The sequence below is a fragment of the Brettanomyces bruxellensis genome, chromosome 7 (genome assembly GCF_011074885.1).
Source record: "Brettanomyces bruxellensis chromosome 7, complete sequence".
Classification (NCBI taxonomy): domain Eukaryota; kingdom Fungi; phylum Ascomycota; class Pichiomycetes; order Pichiales; family Pichiaceae; genus Brettanomyces; species Brettanomyces bruxellensis.
The window spans coordinates 1,502,160-1,525,058 of NC_054688.1; the positions used below are offsets into that span (position 1 = coordinate 1,502,160).

At 43.9% G+C, this 22,899-nt stretch overlaps 8 protein-coding genes across 8 annotated transcripts; 5 read left to right on the forward strand and 3 right to left on the reverse strand.

The window, feature by feature from the left end:
- Nucleotides 1-861: 861 nt before the first annotated feature.
- Nucleotides 862-3,741, forward strand: BRETT_005124 (uncharacterized protein; the record flags this gene model as incomplete). The annotated part of the gene is made up of 1 exon (XM_041283607.1): nt 862-3,741. The coding sequence occupies one exon, from the start codon at nt 862-864 to the stop codon at nt 3,739-3,741; it is 2,880 nt and encodes a 959-aa protein (XP_041136959.1).
- Nucleotides 3,742-4,430: 689 nt separating this feature from the next.
- On the forward strand, nt 4,431-7,877 carry BRETT_005125 (uncharacterized protein; the record flags this gene model as incomplete). Its single annotated transcript, XM_041283608.1, has 1 exon — nt 4,431-7,877. The coding sequence occupies one exon, from the start codon at nt 4,431-4,433 to the stop codon at nt 7,875-7,877; it is 3,447 nt and encodes a 1,148-aa protein (XP_041136960.1).
- A 711-nt stretch (nt 7,878-8,588) lies between these two features.
- On the reverse strand, nt 8,589-11,147 carry BRETT_005126 (uncharacterized protein; the record flags this gene model as incomplete). The annotated part of the gene is made up of 1 exon (XM_041283609.1): nt 8,589-11,147. The coding sequence occupies one exon, from the start codon at nt 11,145-11,147 to the stop codon at nt 8,589-8,591; it is 2,559 nt and encodes an 852-aa protein (XP_041136961.1).
- A 1,214-nt stretch (nt 11,148-12,361) lies between these two features.
- Nucleotides 12,362-13,750, reverse strand: BRETT_005127 (uncharacterized protein; the record flags this gene model as incomplete). The annotated part of the gene is made up of 1 exon (XM_041283610.1): nt 12,362-13,750. The coding sequence occupies one exon, from the start codon at nt 13,748-13,750 to the stop codon at nt 12,362-12,364; it is 1,389 nt and encodes a 462-aa protein (XP_041136962.1).
- Nucleotides 13,751-15,268: 1,518 nt separating this feature from the next.
- BRETT_005128 (uncharacterized protein) lies at nt 15,269-15,907 on the forward strand (the record flags this gene model as incomplete). The annotated part of the gene is made up of 1 exon (XM_041283611.1): nt 15,269-15,907. One exon carries the CDS (start codon nt 15,269-15,271, stop codon nt 15,905-15,907), a length of 639 nt encoding a protein of 212 aa, XP_041136963.1.
- Nucleotides 15,908-18,116: 2,209 nt separating this feature from the next.
- On the forward strand, nt 18,117-18,830 carry BRETT_005129 (uncharacterized protein; the record flags this gene model as incomplete). The annotated part of the gene is made up of 1 exon (XM_041283612.1): nt 18,117-18,830. The coding sequence occupies one exon, from the start codon at nt 18,117-18,119 to the stop codon at nt 18,828-18,830; it is 714 nt and encodes a 237-aa protein (XP_041136964.1).
- Nucleotides 18,831-20,084: 1,254 nt separating this feature from the next.
- On the forward strand, nt 20,085-21,263 carry BRETT_005130 (uncharacterized protein; the record flags this gene model as incomplete). Its single annotated transcript, XM_041283613.1, has 1 exon — nt 20,085-21,263. The coding sequence occupies one exon, from the start codon at nt 20,085-20,087 to the stop codon at nt 21,261-21,263; it is 1,179 nt and encodes a 392-aa protein (XP_041136965.1).
- A 301-nt stretch (nt 21,264-21,564) lies between these two features.
- On the reverse strand, nt 21,565-22,830 carry BRETT_005131 (uncharacterized protein; the record flags this gene model as incomplete). Its single annotated transcript, XM_041283614.1, has 1 exon — nt 21,565-22,830. One exon carries the CDS (start codon nt 22,828-22,830, stop codon nt 21,565-21,567), a length of 1,266 nt encoding a protein of 421 aa, XP_041136966.1.
- Nucleotides 22,831-22,899: the final 69 nt, after the last annotated feature.

Below are 22,899 nucleotides of genomic sequence, written 5' to 3' on the forward strand. Positions count from 1 at the left end.
ATTTTGATTATAGTATTTAATGCAGAAATTGGTACTATTAGGCATTTCAACTAGATTATTTAAGTTTGGCGTATTGTTTTTTTAGGCCTAAATCCCTCTTTGTTTGCTCGCAGTAACAAATTTGGCCTTCTTTTCCCGTTCCATCTCGATTACTGGATTAGGCAAATCCAGCCTTTAACGCGTTTAATATACTTATGAATGGAACAGTGCTTTTACAAGAAAAGGAGAAATTGAAGCCAGCGAATATTTTGGAATCTATAGTGAAGGTATGAGTCTCCAATTCAATTTTATGAATTCAGCATCTAAGTCAGGGTCAGAGTCACGTGTGACAGGTATTAATTACATAATAGTATTTACATTAATCACGAACACTTCAGTGTTGGTGGTAGGTTCAATATTTGCTGAATCAAGGCCTCGAAAATAAATAATGCACGTTTTTATACAAGCAGACTGCTTTCTGCTTCCACGTAAGCGCCTTTTTCAGCCTTTCATATACACAGCAGACAAAAGTGCTTTGTGTTTACGTTTTCACCTTTATTTACCCACCAGATATATTTTTTCTAGGGACGCGCGCATTCCATAAAGATGAAATTATTGAATGCTTTTTTTTTCCTTTCTGGCGGTATCCTTCTCTATTTCCTTCCCTATTTCCTTCTTCCGTATATATATCCTAGCGTGTTTCCCCTCATTCCGATCTATCATCCCATCGATTATTTTTCCAATCTTGTATTTTTTTTCTCTCTCTCTCTCTCCGTATTGGATTCATCCCCGTTTACATCTTTAAGTTCTCGGGTCGTGGCATTCACTCATCACGAAGCATCGTGTTTAGATCAGATTTCATCATATATAGATCTCCACCTCATGAAGCTTCATTTAAGTATACTGCCGGGAAAAAGCAACTTTCAGCCACCTGAGGGTGTTTCTCCAGTGCCAGCTGAAGATCCCACCTTCCATGTTAACAAGGAGGATTCCAGACCTTCCATCACATTGCAAAGTGACCCTTCACTCAGGTTCTCGTTCGATTCCGTGTCTGTGCAATCACTTTTTGAAAATGTGTCCAAGCCACTAGTTGACAGGTATCTATTTAAAGCGAAGGATTCGCTAGTGTTGGGACTCGAACCATTTACCTCCAAGGGCCCCTCCTGCATCTTTGACCACGCATCATCGACCCAATCCGCCTGTGGTCTTCTTTCCGAAACGTTAAATTACATTTTTCAGCAGACGGGACCCACATCGCTTGATCCCCGCGCCTGGAGTACTTATGTGTCACATATGGCAGTTGTTGGTGGCCAATCGGGCAAGCAGGGTGACGTGGAGCGGAACGAAAATGCAGCTTTGACGATTTCGCTCTTTGAAGTGGTCGAAAACTCAATTCGAGACTTACTTCCGTCTGTTAATGCCGGATCCAGGCCAAGTTCCCGAGGCAGATCGACTCTTTCCGTGGTAACAGATCCAAAGGACGGTAAAATCAAGCCGTACAACATCTCGCAGTACTTGATTGGCTCGTGTGAAGATGCAAGCGGCCTTGTTTCGAAGGCTTTGGCCTCGTCTTCGCTCTCATCAGCAAGAGACTCGCACAAATTTGTGTTCGTGAACCTTTTGCGGCGTTCCGAGCCGAAGTCCGACGGCAGAAGAGCCGTTTCTGTGGCCAGACTGACGTTTGCAGACCTCAATAACTTTGCAAGAGACCAAAGTACAGTTGAGGTTGGTAGATGCCTGGAGTTGGTGGCCACGAAGCAGTTCAACAACTCGCTTCTTCGCACAAACAAGCTCACGCGGCTCATATTCAACGATTACGTCAGATCCAGGGTCCCGTTGAGTGTTGTGGTGTGCTTGGATCAGTTTGGAGACGAGTCTGCCATCCTCAAAACCTTGAAGTACACGAATCCAGTCGAGTATCACCACTTGCAGAGAAAGCATCACGATGCTGCATACTACCGTTCTGCAGAAGCTATGGAACATGGCCGAACAGTCGCTTCTTTTGCCTCGAAGAGAAGAAAACCAAACAGTGTTGGCTCAAGATCGGTCTCTGCCTCGAAAAGAAGCTCTTTTGGCGGTTCTAAGCACAAGCCTGTGAGTAGGGTCGTTTCCTGGAGCAGTGGGGTCAGAGAGGAGAAGATGAAGATGGTTGCAAGTCTCAAAGAGGGAAAAGCGAGACTTGAGGCCGAAGTTGCAAGGCTTGAGCGCGATATTAGCTCTTTAAAGAGTGGTAAAAGCGAACTTGAGGAGAAGACCAAAGAGGAGATGAAGCAGCTTTCCTTGCAGCACGAAAAAGAGGTGTCTGAGTTGAAAGAGCAGTTAGCCAATGCTGGAAGTGTAGATGAGTCGAAGGAGTTGGCTGAGTTGGGCAAGAAGGTCGAGGAGAAGGAAAAAGAGGCAAGCAGTCTTAAGGAGAGCATCACGGCGAAGGAAGAGGCGATTTCTGGATTTGAGAGCAGGATCAAGGAGTTGGAGCATGAGATAAAGGCCAAGGATGAGAGTATAGCGAAGATAAACGAGGAGTTGGTGTCGAAAGACAAGGATTTGGACGAGATGAGGAGACAGATTGAGGATAAAGCGGGCGGAATTGAGCGTTTAAACGAGGAGCTGGAGAAGTGCAAGAAGGAGGTTGATGAGTTGAAGAAGGAGTTGGAGGCCAAGAGTGCAGATTCGGATGCAAACCAGGGACTGGTTGAGGAAAAGAGCAAAGAGGTTGAGCAGTTGAAGCAGGAAATTGGTGATAGGACCCAGAAAATCGACGATTTGGAGCGGCAGCTGGAGAAATCGGCATCGAAGATGAGCCAGATGCAAGAGAATGCAGCAAAGGCAAGCGAGCAGTTTGAAAATGATCAAAAGGAAGGCCAGAGGGCTATCGAACAGTTAACTGGAGAAAAAAATGCCGCTGAAAAGCAGAATTCCGAGCTGTTGGAGAAGATAAGTGGTATGGAAAAAGAGGCGGAAGAGGCAAAGAAGAACTATGAGAGCAGAGTGTTGGAGTTGACACAATCGAATACTGTAATAACGGAGGCTTTGAAGAACACGAAGATTTCGGAAGAGAACTACAGAACGCAGATTAATGCTCTAGAGGAGAAATTCGCGGCGATCAAAGATAAGTACACGCAGTTCAAGAATACAAACAAGAAGAAGGAGCAGGAGCAGGCCAAGAAGTACAAGACGTTGAGAAACAAGTTCAAAGTGCTTGAAACTCAGTATGTTACGTACAGGAGGAACATCGAGAATGAGAAAAAGAAGCAGGACGAGATCTACGCGAAAAAGAAGCGCGAGCTAAAGAAGAAGATGAACGGTATATGCAAGTCTGGCAGTGCTAGAAGTCCGGAGACTGAGAGGAGCATGTCGATGTCTCCAAAAAGATCAGAGAGCCTTTTTGATGATGAAGATGGTGAGAAGCACTCCCCCTTCGTTTCAAGATGTGGAACACCAAGCCAGTCTGTCAAAAGTTCGCCGTTGAAAAAGAACGATAAAGAATATCAAGTTGGTGATGGCAGTCCAAAGACACAGCCTTTAAGTCTTACAGCCATTCCTCATCTTGAGAATCTGGACACTCCGAGTCCAAATATAGGTAGTGAAGAAGGCAAAACGGACAGAATACCGTTGGAGGCAGCTACAGTTTCAGATTTAAATACTATGAGCCAAAAATCCCAGGAGGGTGCCCTGAAAAGAAAGGCGGTGTCCCCCAGCAAAAGAGACAAGGTGAAACTCAGACAGGTTGATCTTGATGACTCGGGAGATATCACACTCTGAGTGTTTTGTATTGTTTTGTGATTAATATGAAAATTGTAAGTACTTGGTTGGTAGACGTGTATTTTTAGCTGGAGTTGTGAGAATGAGCAACTCTTTGGGATGGTTTCTGAAGGATTGTTAAGCGTATGTTTAAGAATAAAACTTAGGGGCAGTTGTTGGTGAAGAATCCTTTTCTGGAAAGAGTATGGATAATTTTAACTTTTTTCATGTGATCATTTTTTTTCTCTTCTTTCTCTTTTTTTTTTCTCTTTTTTTCATGTTCATTTTTTTCTCTTCTTTCTCTTTTTTCTGTTTTTTTTCATGTTCATTTTTCATTTTGCGCCGAGCGCTGCCTCGTACTATGGCAACTTTAAGCGAGAATGTAGATATGGCTCATACCGTACTATGGAGCACACAGGCCTACAATTTGCCCTTTCGTCACACATTTTCCGGCAGAAGATCAAGCTGGCATCCAGAAGTGTCCGAGTGTGCGAAATTTGTCATCTTTATGTGGTAATTCTGGGCAGAAAGAGGTGATACAATACCAGAATTTTCAGCAGGTGAAAAATAATAATAAAAAAAAATAAACGGCACATTGTCTAGAGCTTTCACCGTATCTGGCAAAGTAGTGAAATCGCTAGCGAGATCCAGGATTCCCGGCAGTGCTACATTGTAGCAGGCGATTGGGTGGCCATTTTCCACACGGTGAAATGGCAGCCAAAGGCGGCAAAAGTGCCGTAAGACAAAGAAAAAAAGATTCTTCGAAACACTTTAGCGCCAGAAGAATCAAGCATCGGACTTTTACCGGATGTGATACATGTCGGCGGAGAAAAGTGAAGTGCGATGGTGCACGGCCTGTGTGCATGAGATGCAAGAAGTCGAACCGCGTTTGTGCAGGTTACGGCATAAAGTTGAAGTATGCAGAAGTCCTGGTGTTGGCAGGAAGAAATGAGCCACATTTGGAAAAGTTGAAGATGAAACGGGATGATAGTGGCACGAACTCCGATATCAGTGATGGCCCGAAGCGGCAACGAATTCCGTTCTGCCGTTATCCCAGAACCCAGCGCTATTTATACGAGAGGGATGTGGAAAATGCGTTGGATCGATGTTTTGTGAGTGAGGGTCAGAGTTCCAGCTTTGTTGGTCCCTTCACCTGCTTTAGATTAGAGCAAGTTGTTTCAATCAGGAGTCAGAACATTGCTAAGGCCAGCTCTGAGGACGGATCGTTGTCCAGCGTATCGCAAAGATCGGATTTGATGAGTCCGGCAGCCTTGAAGCCGTCTATTGAAAATATACTCAACGGGAATGAAACCGGAGGTAAGGGTGTTGTGATCTACAGGGGCGGAAACAACAGTATTATCAGCACTAGAAGTGGGGGGAGTATCATCAGCAATAGAAGTGGGGATAGTATTATCAGCACTAAAAGTGGGGGTAGTATTATCAGCACTAAAAGTGGGAGTAGTATTATCAGCACTAGAAGTGGGGGTAGTATCATCAGCACTAGAAGTGGGGGTATTATCGGCAATAGAAGTCCAAGCAGTATTATCAGCAATAGAAGTGTTCCCAGTGGTATTGTTGCCAACAGAAGTGCTACAAACAGCATTATTCCCAGCATAAGCGCCAGTAGTGTCAGCGGCAGAAGCAGCATAGACTCCTCTCTGATTGGTAGTCCTCAACAAGTTGATATGACGCAAAAAGAGACGGGTAACGAAGTTGCATCGCCAAGAAATTTAGACACACATTCAAACTTTTCAAACAACTCCACAGACCAGATCATCCCCAGAAAGATCTGGATTCACCCAAAGTTCCAAAAAGACGCCTTCACAACGTATTGCACTCTTCTCGGGGATGTTCCAACTGGAGAGCCGGACTGGGAAACTGTCAAGCGGGTGGTGTTTTCCGATTATTCTGGAATCACGGAGTCCCTGCAATGCCGAATAGTGGATAAGTTCGGCCTGACGGACGACCAGGTGCTGCGGAGATGCCGGCGGAAAATCCTCCAGCTTGGGCAGCAGCTGCAGATAAATGAGATTCGGGTGTATCCAAGCGAGTCACGGGTGTGCCTACTGCTTCAAAACAGCAAGATCCGGCAGTTGATGACGTTGTTTGTGCAGTATAGCGGCAAGTGTGTGCCCGTGTCGTTTGAAAAAGGAGTAATGAGTGGTGTAGTCGTTCAGGTTGTGTACAAGGTGATTGGAGAGCTTGTTGTATCCGGAATGGATTGCCACAGTGACAAAAATAAGCGCCCAGATGCATCTGCAAAGCCAGAAACAGGGCCGGAAAGTGGATTGAGCAGCTTTCCAGAGTACTGCCAGTTGTTACGCGAGACGTTGGCTGAGTCGGCGCTAGCATTGGGCGCTTATCAGCAGTACCGAGTACTATATAGCAGCTTTGGGCTGTACAAGGACTCAAGGCACTATCTCTCCTGCTTTATCCTCTTGCGTGATGTTGTGCAGTTGAACACGTCGAGGTTGCTTTCTCAACTTACGGTGAAAAGCAGCGAGGACGACCCGGTCTGTGAGATCGATGATGAACTGATAGGCATGTTGATTGCAGGCGGGATGGTCGAGGAGTTGTTGATCACGTTGGTTCTCTGTGTTAAGGTGGATGAGCAGGTGGATGTGGTTGTCAACTTCAAACTTTTGTACACTGTGATGCAGGCAGTGAGGGAGAAATTGCTGGATGCCAAGGTGGCTGGTAGCAGTGTGGCTGAGTTACTCACGTGGGTGAAGTACTTCCACTTTTTCTACTATGCGACTGCCACCATTGACGTTGAGCATTACCAGATAAAGGAGCCTGGCTTTGAGGACTTGGACGAGAACTACAATGTGATCAAGCAGTTCAACTTTGAGGATTCGTTCCGGCCTGACGAATATGCCCGTATTGAAATACAGCCTAGGAAGATTACTGATGGTGAGAGTGACGAGAGACTCGGGAAGGAGGACTCGGATGGTAGTGAGTCTGAGGGGAGTGAATATGATGAGAATGAGTCAGAAGAAAGTGAGTACAGTAAGGAAGATTTGGAGGTAAAGCTTCCAGCAAGGTTGGCCAACCGTCCAAAGGTGAAAGACCGGCCTCCGAGATCGTTCACAGTTCATTTTGGGTTTGGAAATGAGGATGGAGAGGGGAGTGATGGTGAGAGTGATGAAAGTGATGAGGAAATGAGCGATGGTGAAAGTGATGAAAGTGATGAGGGAATGAGTGATGATGAAAGTGATGAAAATTATGATGAGATTAGTGGAAGTAATGACAATTCTTATAATCACGCTAACAAACGTCAGCAGAATACTTGGAAAAGCCTCAAGAAGAAAACAAGAATCAATGATAAAGGCATCAAGGTGGATGTTTTGACGGGCCTAACTGTCGACCAGCAGTGCATGCCTCGCTTTGAAAGGCAGCAGATGACTTCCACCGATAAAAAGATACACATCCCAAACCATCCAACTCCGGAAACACTGGTTGGAGTATCCATGATAGAGCTCAACTATGCACTGCCGATGTCACTACTTGATTTGATGATACGCACAATCACGATATCGAACCACCGGAACTGGTTTCTACGCAAGAAAGTGTTTCCTAGAAACTTTCCGAAGTTCTGTTGCGATCTCGAGGATGACCTTGTTTCATGGAGAATACCGTGGGACTTGTATGAGGACACCTTGGAGAACGAGCAGCAGTTCCACAGCAAGTTCCACGAGGCTTTGTACCACATGATCATGTGCTTTTACAACGCAATTCTCATGTTTTTCTACCGCATTATCAAGGACATGGACCCCAGTCTCTTGCAGAATTACGTCACCTCAGCTTTAACACACATGGAAAAGCTCCGGAGCATTTCCATGGACCAGTCCTTCAGCAGTGAGTATGTAGTGTTTCCATCTTTTTGGACGTATTTCCTGTGTGGCTCGGATGCCGTTAACATAGACATTCAAAGGAGATACGACAGTTTGGGTAGCTGGTGGTTCAATTCTGGCAGCAAGTGGATAGGAAGACAGATGATGCTTGAGATATGGAGGGGCCGGAACTACGGGATGAGTGTTGATCGGCAGATTTCGGGAAACTCGGTTCCAAACAGCTCACGAATCGAGGCTTCTGAGGAAACAGAGACTTCCTGGCTTGATTTGGTGAAGGGATGGGAGATGTCTGGGTTTCATTAGGTGTATTAAGAATGTAAATTAGATGGTATAGTTAAAGTTAATGTAAAATACGGGGTATAATTGAAGTTGAATATGGGGTGTAATTGAAGGTGGATGGTATAATTACAGTTGTTTTGAGTTAGAAGATATAACTAAAGTTAATTAAATTAGATAATTAAAGCTCTTTTAAGTTAGACGATATAACCAAAGCTAATTAAATTAGAGAATATAATTGATCACTTAGTCATATGATATAATTATGGCTAATTTAAGATATGGGATATAATCTAAGTTAGACGATATAAAAGCTAATTAAATTAGAGAATAGAATTCGTCACTTAAGTTAGATATAATTAAAGCTCTTTTAAGTTGGATGGTATAATAAAAATTCTTCTAGGTTGGACAATATAACTAAAGCTCTTTTAAGTCAGACGATATAACCAAAGCTCTTTTGAGATAACTAAAGCTACTTAAATTAGAGAATATAATCGGTACTTCAGCTAGATGGTATAACTCAAGCCGGTTTAAAATAAAGGATGTAACTTGTGTTAGCTGATGTAAATCAGACGTATAATTAATCACTTTAGAGGATTTAATTCAAGTTACAAGTATAAGTCAATTACAATCACGTAAACCAAATTATCTCCAATTATTACATCACAAAAAGCAGTAAAAAGCTAGTTCATACGCATAAGCGATTATGCCGATGCACATAAATAGGTGATTCCAGACCTACTCAAACTCCGAGTAGGATGGAATGTTGAAGTGGAAATGAGGATGATCGGTGTCGTACAAAGCCACTAGGCGGTCGTACTTGACACCAGTGTCCAAATAGTCAATATGGTTGGAATCAGTCTGTGGTCTGTTGTCAACCGTCACGATAGACAGAGGATCATCGGTGTCAGGTTCATCATCATTGGCTCCCGCGTGTCCAGCACTGCCTGCAGCCGATTCTATGTCACCACTTGCCCTCCGGAACGAGCTCACCTTGCTGCCACCGAATCCGGCATTCACCAAAGCCCGGATGACCCAGGGGTTGATAATTCCAGAGAAGTGGATCTCGTACTCGCAGTTGCAGTACGTCTGCACGGCCTTCTTCAAGTCGATCAAGGCCTGGATCGACGTGGCGTCTATTCCGACGACCTGCGAGAAGTCCAAGTGCAAAACACGGAGTCTTGGTCTTGGATCGTCGTTTTCGAGTCCATCCTGGCGCTTATTCTCCTCAATCTCGGCCTCGTTTCCATCCTGTGAGGAAGAAGTCCGCCTCGAAGCCCGGGCAGCGAACTTTCCAATGGCCTTTAGCGAACCCTTGAAGGGATTCCGGACCACCAAGGGACCCGGATGGTTCCATGTGGGCTCTTTATTGGCCTTTCCGTTTCTCGTGACCCGCTTTACTTCGTCCAGAATGGCATCCGCCTGCCTAGAGCTGTTTGGATATATGAAACTCTCGGACAAACGGTAGACAACGACACCTGGGGGAGGCGGAACGACATCCACTGCATTGTTGACGTATCTGGTGTGGACCTTGCTTGGATTTCCGGCAGTATGTGGTAGTGGGACCCACTCGAAGTGCGAGACAAGCTGCTTGGAGCCAGCCTGAGGAGAAGAGGTGGCATCTCCAGACTTTATCACCGGATTGACCGTTGAAACAACCTTGATTCTTCCCAAAACGGAGCCGTTTGTGATGCAGAGCCTCCATAGAATGTGAGCAGCGGCTGCAGCCATGCAGAAGTAGATGCCGTTCTCTATGGCGGTGAAAACAGCGAGAAAGATACCGATGACGAAGATTGCACCGTCGATTGGTGCGACCCGGAAGAGGTTGAGCGTCACTTTGTAGGAGGGAATCAAGTCGCTGACAGCATGGATGATGATGGCACACAAGGCGGCCTTGGGGATGTAGTAGAAGGCAGAGGTGAAGCAGTAGATGGCCAAAAGCACACATGCGCCTCCGAACATACCGGAAAAGGGCGTCTTGACACCGCACTTGGACTTGAGGGCAGTTCTAGAGAAGGATCCTGTTGCTGGGTACGAGTGGAAGAACGTTCCCACCAAGTTGGTCACTCCGATGGCGATGAACTCCTGATTTGGGTTGATCTTGTAGTCGTTGATGCGGCCGAAGGACTTTGCGATCGAGATGTGCTCCAAGACGAGCACAATGGTTGCAACCGGGAGGTTGGAAGCAAGATCTGCCGCCAATCCGGCCGGTGGGTGGAACATTTCAACATCCTGGAGACCCGAGTGGATCTTGCCGATGACACTGAATGGTGTTTTTTCCGTGGTTGGCCTGTGGCGGATCACTAAGTACGAGATGAGCGTGGCAAAGATGATCACAATGGCTGCTCTGACATGCTGCAAGTAGAAGTAGAACTTGTTCTTCGGGTATCTCCGGTAGAGCCTAGCTGCGAGGTACCTCCATGCGTAAAGAATGAAGAGACACACCAAGCCGAACGCTGCATCCACCTTGGTCCGGTGCAAGTTCTTCAAAGTGTTGATCACCACCTTGTAGGCGGCCTCCCTAGTGTTGACGTGCTTGTTGAAGCCCATGAGCCCTGGAACCTGGCCAACAATGATGCTGAAGGCCGATCCTCCCATGAAGGCCAACACTGCTGGCAAGGGGATGAGTTCAACGATGAATCCAAGCCGGAGAACGCCGATTGCAAACGTGATCGCACCACAGAGAAGTGCCAAGGTGGTTGCAATTTCCGGGCCCGTGTACTTATCACCGTACTTGCTCTGCATCCGTGTAATGATCTTTCCCACCTCCATACTCATGACTGCAACCGGGCCGATGGAAACATCCTTACTGGTTGCAAAAATCGAATACATGAGGAGGCCGATGAATGATGAGTACAAGCCGTACTCCGGGCTCAAACCGGCAAGCTGTGCGTACGACATTCCCTGGGGAACAAGCACAATTCCCACGGTTAGTCCGGCCACAAAGTCGCTGTATATCCACGAGGGCATGAACGGATAGTGTGCGATCCATCCGGCAATCGGAAAAAGCGACTTCACATACCTCTTGGCCTTCTTTCCGGGATGCGAAGACACGTTCTTAAAGTAATCTTTCACAGTGATCACTTTTTGGTGGTAGTCCCCCACCTTCACATGCTGTTCCTCGGAAGAAACGGTCAAATCGTACTTTGGGAGCCCGTTAATGTAAGTTTTCTGCTCTTTGCCGATCGAACCGGCGGAAGAACGACTACTTGCACCATCATAGTCACTTCCCTGCAACCTCTCGGTAATAACTTCCGTAGTGCCTGTTTTCTTGATACTGGCACCTCCGGTTGGCATTTTATGGTGTAGTTGTTGAAGTTGTGGAAATTGTTGAAATTTCTGCTTATTCCTGATGTGTCTAAATACCGGATCAATAGCTGGCGAAAAGTAGCTGCCTATGCTAATGTAGTTTTCACCCTTGTATAACCTACGTTGATCTTAACTAAACTACAAGAATCTACGATGCTTTTATACATAGAAGTAAGAAGTGGTCAGTATACATGAAAGTTCATGCTTCTCCACCTTTTATTACCTTTGCACACTTTCCTACTTCTGCCACCCCTGTTCTGTTATGCTTTACTGCGCATGTTTTTTTTTTCCGTCTTCAGGAAAGCCACCACTATCTGCTGCCTATTCCAGCCACACGGCAAAGAAGAAGAAAAAAAAAAAACTTAAAAAAAAATTTAGACGCTGGAAAAATAGCACCCACAATGCCCAACAAAGCCAAACCTACACGTCGTGCCCACTACCCGGCACCCGACTAAAATCCTATCCTGAACTTTTCAATCCTCTCGCCTCCACCATACGAGTTTGCTGTCAATGCCACGTTTCACTGATCTTATCTACTCTTTGTTCTCGCAATGACATCAGATCCAACAATGCGAACTACAATCTGATCAGCGAGAAATTTTTCCTGCTTGAGCAGCACTAAGTTCCTGGTGCACGCGAAAAGTCACGTGATAACGCCCAAGCGCTGCAGCAATTGCTTCAGTTGAAGAATATCATTTGACATCGCGTCATAATGCTCACATTGGGGGAAGTGCGGCGTTTTCTTAATACTGCCAGTCAAGTGACATACGGCAATTTGCTATATGTGCTCAAATTGAATGTCTGCCCCACCAATTTCCCACTTTTTCACCAGCAGAATAGATTTGAAATGTGGGTCTATATATATTTGCTTGGTATAATTGGAAGTCAATTCCCGATGTGCTGAATTGTAGTAGTACAAACCCCGTTCTTTTGGTCTGTCTCCTCTATTTTAGAGTGCTAGCTAGCTCCGATATTTCATTTCTTAATCTTTCATGGCCAATAGGATTTCGGTAATATGTCATGATTTAATATTGCTAGTGCTAGCTCAGTATTCACTCCATATTAGCTCCACATTGCTAGCTTAATCTTGCTTACATATCTAGCCTACACGTACACCCCTTTTGTTGTGGATTACTCTGCAATACTGCATTGAAATACGCGTACACACAAAATTGCGTAATGTGCACACACACTTGTTCACTTTAGATTCTCTCGATCTTCTCAAACGCATCAGTTAACACCTTCACACACTCATAGCAGTCGGAAAACGAGTTGTAGGATGGAACCGGAGCAATTCTGATAACATCAGGCTTCCGATCATCGCAGATCACACCATGCTTGTTCAAATATCCAAACACTAACGGCATGATATTTCCTCTTTTATCGAAGTTTTCCGGTCCAAGAAGCAGTGAGAGTTGCGCACCCCTTTGATCGGGATCGGAAGGTGTTATGATGGTGAAAAATGGGCTTTCAGTTGGAAGATTTTCGGGCCCCCTGTAGTACTTAGAGGCCTTGAGAAGTTTTTCCAAGTATGAGGTCAGAGCCCTGGATTTTCGCCTTAAAGCATCGATTCCGCCGCACTTATCGAAAGTTTTCAAAGCTGAAAGTAGGCTGACAACATCGATCACACTAGGATTACTCTGCCGGAAGCTTAAGGCACTTTCGGTAGGCTCGAATTTTTCAATCATGTCAAACCTGTTTCCAGCATTGTTTCCCCACCATCCAGCAGGCCGAGGACGCCAATTTTTGCCCTTGACATGTCTTTCGTTTACGAAAATGCCGCCGATTGCTCCAGGGCCCGAGTTCATGTACTTGTATGAGCACCAGGCAGCAAAGTCTACATTCCAATCGTGTAATTGTAAGTCAACATTGCCAAAAGCGTGTGCCAAATCCCATCCCACGACGCATCCCTTCCTGTGGGCGGCCTCTGTAATTCCTTTGATGTCGAAATACTGCCCTGTGTAGTACTGAATGCCTGAAAAGCACACCACTGCAATTGAATCGCCTTCTTTATCAATTTCCGCCAAGATATCCAGCGTCCGAAGGCTATATTCGCCCTTCCGAGGGCTCAGCTGAATGAGGGCATCCTCCTTGTATCCATGAAGTTTGACCTGGTTCAATATCGCGTAGTAGTCTGAAGGAAATGCGTGTTTCTCGAATAAAATCTTGTATCGATTCTGGGTTGGCCGATAGAAAGTGAGCAGGAGTGAGTTCAAGTTCATCGTCAATGTACCCATACAGGCAACTTCGCACTCGTTGGCACCAACAACTTTTGCCAAATACGGAACTACCGGTAGATCAATATCTACCCAGTTGGTAAGTCCTTTTTCCTTCATAGGGTGTCTGAAATGCGATTCGACACCCCTTAAACCCCATGCTTTCAGCTCATTCTCCACTGCCTCCATTGTAGATTTTGGCATTAGTCCAAGGGAGTTCCCACACAAGTAATTGACTGCACTCTCTTGTCTTTTACTCTTGGGTAAATCCTCTTCTTTCAAACCCATAGAAGAAAACGTAGGAAAAACGAACAACTCTGAATGGTTTCCATACTTTTCATCTAAATCGTGTGCCTCCTTTTTAAAGTCTGGCATGTCTGGCAATTGAATTTCGGCTTTCGTTTGGTCGGTTTCTGATAGATGGATGTTGTCTTGGAAAAAAGGGTGTATGAAAATTGGACAAATAGTTAGAATTCACTCTTGAAAAAAAGGAGTGAAGGATTGGACGCATTTTTACCAACGAGGTAATTCGCAGAAGTTTGATTAGCCGAGAAAAAAATGAAAAAAAAAAATTGCAATCCTGGAAAATATGTTGGCAAGTCCAAACAGTAGGAGTCTGACTAATAAATTAGGTTTATATTCCAAAGGCGCTATATAAAGGCAGCATTCTGTAATTAAAGTATGAGTGCTTGAGTACTTTCAAATTTTATATACATATTCCAAAGATTTTGGTCATTATTTTACAATAACTTTGTATGATGCTAAAATACCTATAAAACCCCGAAAATGACTTCTTTGTGTACAAAATGCATCCAGACACAATTGAGTACTGTAGCAAATGAGCACAACGTGCTTTTAGCAGCCTATTAGCTTTTAAAGTAGCACTGACAGCCAAAGTGTTTTCCGAAATACGAGGAAAGTACAACTACTCACGGTAAAGCAACTTTTTTTCTCTAACAATAAAAGCACCACTCCAAGATTACATAAGTACAAAGATGGCACGCAGATGAACGGAGAGAGTGAAACTTGCATAAATACCAACATACTTCGATCATTTCTTACGGAAGAAAATACCGTCACACAACGACAGAAATACATGCAATATCCTCAGTCGATCGACTAGAATCGACGTGACGGAAATTCCGTACATGTGCTTCTGATTTAGCAGATTAACATCTCATGTGAATGACTTGAAATCGCAGTGAAATGACCATTTATTCTCTTTGTTAAACTGTTGCGGACATGATGAATCTTGACAAATGCTGAAAAAATTTCGGTCACCGTCAATATTCTGTATTTATGCCGTGCACATAAAATCTGCCTTAGGAATAGGCCGAAAAGTGCGAAGACAAAGGCAGCGAGCCAAATGAAATCCCAAAGAGGAAACCAACTACTCTCCTTATGCACAGAAGGATCCGGAAGAGGATCAAAAACTGTACTTTCTGTCTGAAGTTATGCATGCCATTGTTTATATTTGGCTGGATGTGGTATGTGGTGCGTGATATAGGCCTTTAAACAGCAAAGTGACAAATCTGCCCCGCTTAATGCTTATTTCGGTTTGCAAACTAGTGGAAAGGGAGGTGAACAACGGCAAAAAGCCGCTCGCATGGTGATTTCTGTGCAGGTATTTGCAGGCATGCTGTTTTATGCTCAATTCAGTATTGTTCAGGCAGCTGACCGAAACAGATTGCATGGATTGTCCTCTATCGGAGATTAGCATGTAAAACAGGAGAAGCAGTTACCGCTATCAGATATAAATAAGCCCCCAAACGCACAATATGTAGCGGTAATATGTGGTGATAATACCTGACCAAAGTGGACTAAACATCAAGCCGAAGAGTAACAAGTCTTTGAAACTTGAAATCCAGCTTGTGCATCGATAAAGCAAATACAATGTTCTCCAAGCAAGTTCTCCTCTCATTGGCTCTTTCTTTGGCCACATCTAAGGCCTTGCCTGCCGCAGATCCTATTGCAGAGGCTTTGGGCTTTGCCAAACCAGCAGAAGCAACATACGAGTGCCACTCATACTGTGGTAATGCGATTATCCAGGCAAGAAAGTGCTCTTCTGACGGCTCAGATGGAAACTACGATAGTGACTGTCTTTGCAGCAGTGATTCAAGCTTCCTATCGTTGGTTCCAGACTGCTTGGACTGTGGTTGGTGTCTTTGGGATGACTATGGCTCATATTTGACTTCGGCTTTGGCACAATGCAGCACTAGCACTGAGCCAACAGGAACAGCCTGTGCCAGCTCTTCAACATTGGCAGCAGAAACAACTGATGCAACAACTGCAGCAACTACAGAAGCAGCAGAAACAACAGCTGCAACTTCAGCAGCTGCCACAGAAGCAAATGTTGCAGTTACTTCAGCAGCAGCAACAACTTCTGCAGAGACCTCAGTTGCAGCAGAAACTTCTGCTTCTAGTGCTGAGGCTTCAGCTTCTGCCCAGGTTGAAACATTTACTGGTGGTGCCAACAGACTTCAACTTGGTGCCGGTGTTGGCTTCATTGGTCTTGCCGCTTTGCTCATCTGAATTCCTCCAGCTTTATGAAAAGATCGGAGGAAAGATACCTGAATTTATATGCCCATGACTTTTTCTGTACACCTGACTTCATGGGGTTCTCTATTGCCTTCTAGTTAATCAATTACGACCGTTAATACGCCACATGTAGATATAATCCATGCATAGATGTAATCTAGACATATAGTAATGGGCGTTATGCCGATTAGCCACCACAAAAAGTCAATGTGGCAAACAGCAGAGCAACTACCGAGGTAAACACAAAAATACCAGGTACATACAAAATAACCACCTTCTGGCGCTAAATCTGCCACCTCATATTCTTCGATGGTTCAACTGCACAGCCCCAGAGTTAAGCACCAAGTAAGAGACCGGAAGCAGGCTAGAGCCAAACGTATTAAGCCGAACCGAGCAGTGGAAATACACCTGCTTCGCCCGGTATGAGGATAAGAAAAAGCTTCCGGTATTTTCGGAATGTCCGAAATTGCATGTATTCACTACTAGTATGAAATTTAGGACGATGAGAATAACATGGACCTGTAATATTCAAGCTGATCAGTGCATAATATTGCAACATATAATATATTATTTGTACCAGTCCCTTGAAATAAAGGAGTATCCTGTCCTTCATTTTCTGCTAATACCAGAATGTGCCGAAAGGACGTCTGTAGCATTTTACAATATCAACTCCCTTTCCGATCTGTATTTGTTCGCATTCCGAAACGAGGCTTTTCAATGTGTAGCTTGTCTGTAAAAATAACTGATGCTGGATTCAAAGATGAATAGCCAACTCGATTATCACCGTAATGAAGGCGGAGAAACCATATCTGGGCTTCAAACGAATTAAACCAGTTAAAGCCACCATCAATACTTCTGCTTAGTACATTTAGGCATGGGCTTATCAGACTTTCATCTACTCCACACCAAAAGATCGGCTATTCTGACCTTTGGAAATAAAACCAAATCCCGCAACGAGACATACTAAGCCATACAGGACTGAAATGGCCAAAAACATCTCTGTGGTTACTGATATTAGCACTGATTCAAATCAGCTTTTTTTATCGCTACTTGCAACTTTTGCACTGTTAACATGGCCACAATAGATATCGGGGTTTGGACATCGGGTAGGCAGAGTCAGGTCCTTATACATTCATACTCCTAGCCTATAATTACTGGGGAAATGTGTACTTTAAGAATATGTGGCTGCCACAGTTGGTACGGCTAACAATGGGTTGCGAAACTATGGCTTTAGCTCAACATAAACAAGGCTGGTGCGAAAAAAAATTGCAGCAGAGAAAAAATAGAAAAAATCGAGAGTTAGGAAAGTGAGAAAGTATGGAAGGGCAAGTAGAGATGTAAGAAGAGGAAAAGGAATTAGGACAAAGGAACTAGGGAAATGGAAATGGGGAAATGAAAATGAAAATAGGGAAATAGAAATGGGGAAATGAAAATGGCAATAAAAATAGGAAATAGGGATATAATTCGGGAATCAGAATTAGGATAGCTAGCAAAGTGAGGAGAGTTAGTACAAAAGTAAAAACATTTCAATTATAGGGGAAAATGTGAATTTTGGGAATTAGGGAAAGGAGGAATTAACAGGGGAAAACAGAAAATGTAAGAAAATGTAAATGGCAGAGAGAATGAGTAGAAGAATATTTCACGAAATACGTAATTTAAATCCCAGATCTAACAAAAACACATCGACGCGTCGATATACCTACCGGATTTCCTAACAGAGCGGGAGGAAAGAGCTTAAGCAGCCAATGATTCATACATCTCAAATGAAAGGCAAGGCTGAAGCAGATTCCAACAAATGCGTGGCGATTAATTTTTACATGAAATGTAAGCAGAAGGTTCTAAACAATGGACTTTAGTGTACAATTTGACAGTTGAATAGCGAAAAGCAAAAGCTGATCCAATAAAGGGAAGCAACCGAGTCACGTGTCAGCACGCAAAAAATATCGGGGAGAGAGATTAGGGAAGAGGGGAAATTCGGGATTTGCTGTATAGAGGTAGCAAAAAAAAAAAAAAAAAAAAAGAGCAACGAGGAGATGGTGGTGGCTCACATTTAAGTAGCAGAATCTGTCAATCAACAGTTGCAAAATGTGGCATAGTAAAAAAAATGCGCAAAAGCAGTGGATTAAAGAAAATCCAGAATAGTGGTAAGGGACAATACAGGCGCTAATAAAGTCAATTGCAGGTTCAAATTGTATGGAAAAGCATGAAAGCACGCTACCAAGAGTCAAAAGAAGAGTCAGATGGGATTACGCTGGAAGATTTTGACTTCAGCGATGACAAACACGGTGTGGGAAAAAGAGAAGACCAGGATAGACTTGTTAAAAAAACAGAAAGCACATCCTCAAGCAGTTCGAAAGACGATAATGGCTTGGAGGAGTTCTCAAACAACCATTTTGTAGTGCTGGACACAGATGCCAATCAGGAAGTTGAGAGGGGAAGAAATGTCGATGATGAAGATGAAAAGAACAAAAAGGAAGAAGGAGATGAGAAGTCAGCCGGGGCAGGATCGGAGTCAGAAAGTCCAGAGTCGGACAAGAGCACTGCCACAGATCATGAACATTCAGCCACAAAGAAGAGAAAGAGAGGAGGAAGCAGTTTAAGCGACGAGGAACGTAGGAAAAGAAACACAGAAGCTTCCGCAAGATTCCGGATTAAAAGACGGATGCGTGAACAGGAGATGAGTGAGCGGCTGACAAAGATAAGAGCACACATTGCCGAACTGAAAGTGAAAGAAAAAACACTAAGTATGGAAAATGAATGTCTCAAACGGATGCTTCTGGGAGATGCGGCTGTTGGTGCGATGCTCACGTCGAAAGACGCGTCTGCACAACCGGCCATTGACACAATGTCGAATTACCAGTTGCTAAATCTGATGAGACAGAAGTCTGGAGAAGGTTTCCGGATCACCACTGTGTGAAGAATGTATTTAAATGAGGAACGAGGGGAAATGAAGTCAGGAACAGACAAGAGTGAGAACGGAGAACAAGGACAAAGATTAGACAAGAGTAAGGATAAAGAACAAGGACAACAATAAGATAGGTAGGTGCTCGACAAAGAAGAATAAAGACATGAATAAAAATAAAGACAAGGGCAGGAGCAAGCTAAGAACATGAACAGGGGGATGATAAATTGACCAAAAATATTATCATAAAGCTAAAACCAAGATAAATACTGCATTTCAAACCTATTCGCATGAATCGCTTTCTATTGGTGGCAATGGAAGATTTCAATGCGTTTGCAGACCAAACCACTTTAGCATCTATGTACTTGAGAATTCATGTCTGTTTCTTTTTCATATTTCGTAGCTTTTGGTTTTGTACTTTCAAAGCTTGTAGGTAATGATGATATCAAGGGCCTGGTAATGATGATAAAGAGCCGATTTTCGCAGACTTCCGCACATTTCCTTTTCGGGAAGGCCAATGAGAGAAAAGATCGAGAGACGGAAAAAAAAATTGCATCTTCTGCTTTTAAATCCTCGGAACGAAAGCGGGGGGCTACATATCCGAGGCATTTAAGCGCCATAAATTAGTGAAAAGTGCAGAATTTCAGGTGATAAAATGCAAATCAGGGACCAAGGAGATAGGGGAATGTCACAGTATAAAAAGTACATAATTTGATAATAAAACCATCTAAAACTCTCAGTTAATATTGGATGGTCCTTGTTAGCACTAGACAGAAAACAACGAGATATGCCAACCGGGCTTGAAATTTAGATCTGACAAACACCGAAAGTTGAAGCTGAACAGACAGAATTTGCAGGACAATTTACAGATCTGGCCAAAAATTGCAAGCAGATTCCCATAAACGGAGATTCATGTGAAATTGTCAAGCATAGCGGAACAGTGCGGATCGAGTCTCCAGTATTGAGAGAGGAGAAAATCAGAAAAATCAGAAAATCAATAAAATTCAAAAAAAATCAATAAAAATCAAAACATAAATAAGATCGCGGCTTTTTTTCCGATTGCTTATTTACCTAATCCATCTTTTAGCGAATTATTTTTCTTTCTTCATCTGCTATTCTTTCTTCTCCGTTGCAATTCGTACTTTTCAGAATGGCAAGCTTTCTCAACACATCACCCTAGTATTGCCTATATCTGTAAAGGCAGGTGCATACAACAAGGATATACACGGCAGTGTTGATGCCAGCAGCATTTTGGAGGACTGAAAAAGAATGACGAAGCAATCCAAAAGCAGCACTCAGGAGTTAACAAACACATCAAGCCGTGACTCAGGCTTGAAATCAGACTCCTTTTACAGGTCACGTATGTCTCCAACGCGGTTCAAGATCAGAAGAGCTTTACTTACGCTGATAAACAAGGAGTCGCCGGCTCTTGGAAGGCTCCAGAAGAAAGTTAGGGGCCCATTTTTGGACTTGTACTTTCTATATTCGGCAAACTTGGGGGCACACATGTTTTACGTGCTGATGTGCCCGTTACCCGGCTGGTTTGGTCGCATGTACCTTCTTCGGGATTCTGTGATGATCCTCGGGCTCGGAATTTACCTCACGGGTGCAATTAAGGACTATTTGTGCCTCCCAAGGCCAAAATCCCCTCCTTTACACCGTTTAACTTTGAGCCATTACACTGCAAAGGAGTACGGATGTCCCTCCAGCCACACTGCCAACGCCACAAGCGTCTGCCTGCTCGTGGCAAGTATGGTGATATCAAACTGGTCGAGTTTTGCCAACTGGAGCGGCGCTTTTTGCATTCTTGCTTTTACTGCATTCTATTTTATTTCGTTGGTCTTTGGACGCGTGTACTGCGGGATGCACGGATGCGTTGATTTAGCCATCGGCGTGCTCATTGGCTGGCTTGCGTTTGCCGTGAGGGTTCTCTGGCTTCGTTCCGCATGGGACAATCTCATTTTGAACAATTCCTCTTTGCTTGTTCCAGTCGGATTATCGCTTTTCTACTATTTTCTCATCTGGATCAACCCCCGGCCTTTGGATCCATGCCCCTGCTTTGAGGATGGTGTCTCCTTCATCGGGGTCTTGATAGGTCTAGATTTTGTCCACTGGCTTTTTGCAAACTACTTCACCCAGTACACTGTGCCTGGATACCACAATTCCACAGTTCCATTTGATTTTGTTCAGCTTGGACTCGCAAAGTCTGTTCTGCGAGTCATTCTTGGTGTCTTGCTTGTTGTTTCCTGGAAGGTTGTGTCCAAACCTGCTCTTCAGAAAGTGTGCAACTTGTTCAAACCAAGGAAAACCGTTCCTAATCAATGCTATGCCTGCGTTAGTAGGACGGACCGCGATATCTTCATCAGGCTTATTGTCTATGCCGGCATACCTACAATGGTTGTTTGTGGAAAGTTCATCTTTCCGCTTTTCGGGCTAGGTGTCAATTAAAGCTCGATACACTGTTTCCTACCCACTTCCACCAAATAATTAGAGTTACGTGCTTCATGCTTGGCCCCACCTACAACTTATCACCCAAAACAACTAATTTCAGCTCAAACTATAAGCATAATAATCATAATGATAGACACGAGCACAAGCATAACCACATTTTCATTCTATACTGCTCTCTGCCTTCTTCCCACTTTATATCCCACATCCTCTCTATAGATACGTAATACATCCATACATCATTACAATCAAATATATTGCTCTAGTATCGTCCTTTGTGAAATTACCAAAAAATACTCGTTTACATAATCACACAACACTTGCTTTTCTCCTCTTGCTCGGTGTAGTTGTTATCATACCCAAAGTTCGGCTGTGCTATCTGATAATTATCATTACGGTTGTAGCTGTTGGCTGCTTGCTTTCTGCTCGTGGTCGAGGTAGTGTGATTATTAACAGCAGACGTCTTATTATTGTAAGAAACTTGGGCCTTAACTTGGTTATTCTGGGCATTGTAGCTATTCCGAACATTATTCTGGGCATTATAGCTATTCCGAACATTATTCTGACCATTATAAGCATTCTGACCATTATAAGCATTCTGACTGTTATAATTACCATTATAAGCACTCTGACCATTATAATCACTTTGATCATTATAGTCATTATTGCTTGCCTGGCTGTAACTAAGGCGATTACCAGCATCGGAATAAGCATTGTCATACGAATTGCGAACAGGTGGAATGTTCTCATCAACAGGAGGTGGAAGATTAGGCTGATTTTCTTGCAATACAGTATCCATCTTCTCTCTTTCCTCCTCACGCTCCAATTTCTTCTTGCGGCGATTTTCAGTGATGGAACTCAAACTTAAAGTAATACTGCTCTGCTTACTGTGAGTTCTGAAATGCCCACTAAACCGCTTAGATGCTCTTTTTGTGGGTGAAAGACTTCCATTAGATCTCCGCCTGGTTTTCCGCATCTTCATATTGTAGATGATGTTGAAGCAGGTGTCGAAAAGTGGACCCACATTGTACATCTCCTTGGCTGAGCACTGCATATGTGCCACAGCTCCGATGTTTTCAGCCACTTTTAGAGCATCAAATGGATCAACTTTGTGGTCCGGAAGGTCCGATTTGAGCCCAACCAACAGGATTGGCACGTTTGGACAAAAGTTGATGATCTCCGGGGCCCAGACTTCAGGAATATTCAACAGCGATTCCGTTGATGCTAGGGAATACGCCAAAATAACCAAATTTGCATCCTGGTAGCTCAATCTTCTCAATCTCTCATAATCTTCCTGTCCAGCGGTATCCCATAGATCAACTGTAAGAATTTCGTTGCCCTGGTTCTGCACAAAAGCTCTGTGATTTTCAAAAATCGTTGGTTCGTAATCTGTCGGGAAATATCCTCGAATGAAAGAAGTGAATAAGGACGTTTTACCACAACCGGAATCACCCACAATGACAACTTTAAACTGTAGATTTGGGTTTGGCCGGATATCTGCATTGCTGTCCAACAGCCTGTATGTACTGCCAGCCCCTATAGGTCGGACATAGTAGCAATCTGACATGGCTGAATGGCGTATAGTGTTCTTTAATGAATTTAAGAAATGATGATGGAATGTTCTTTCTTAATGGCT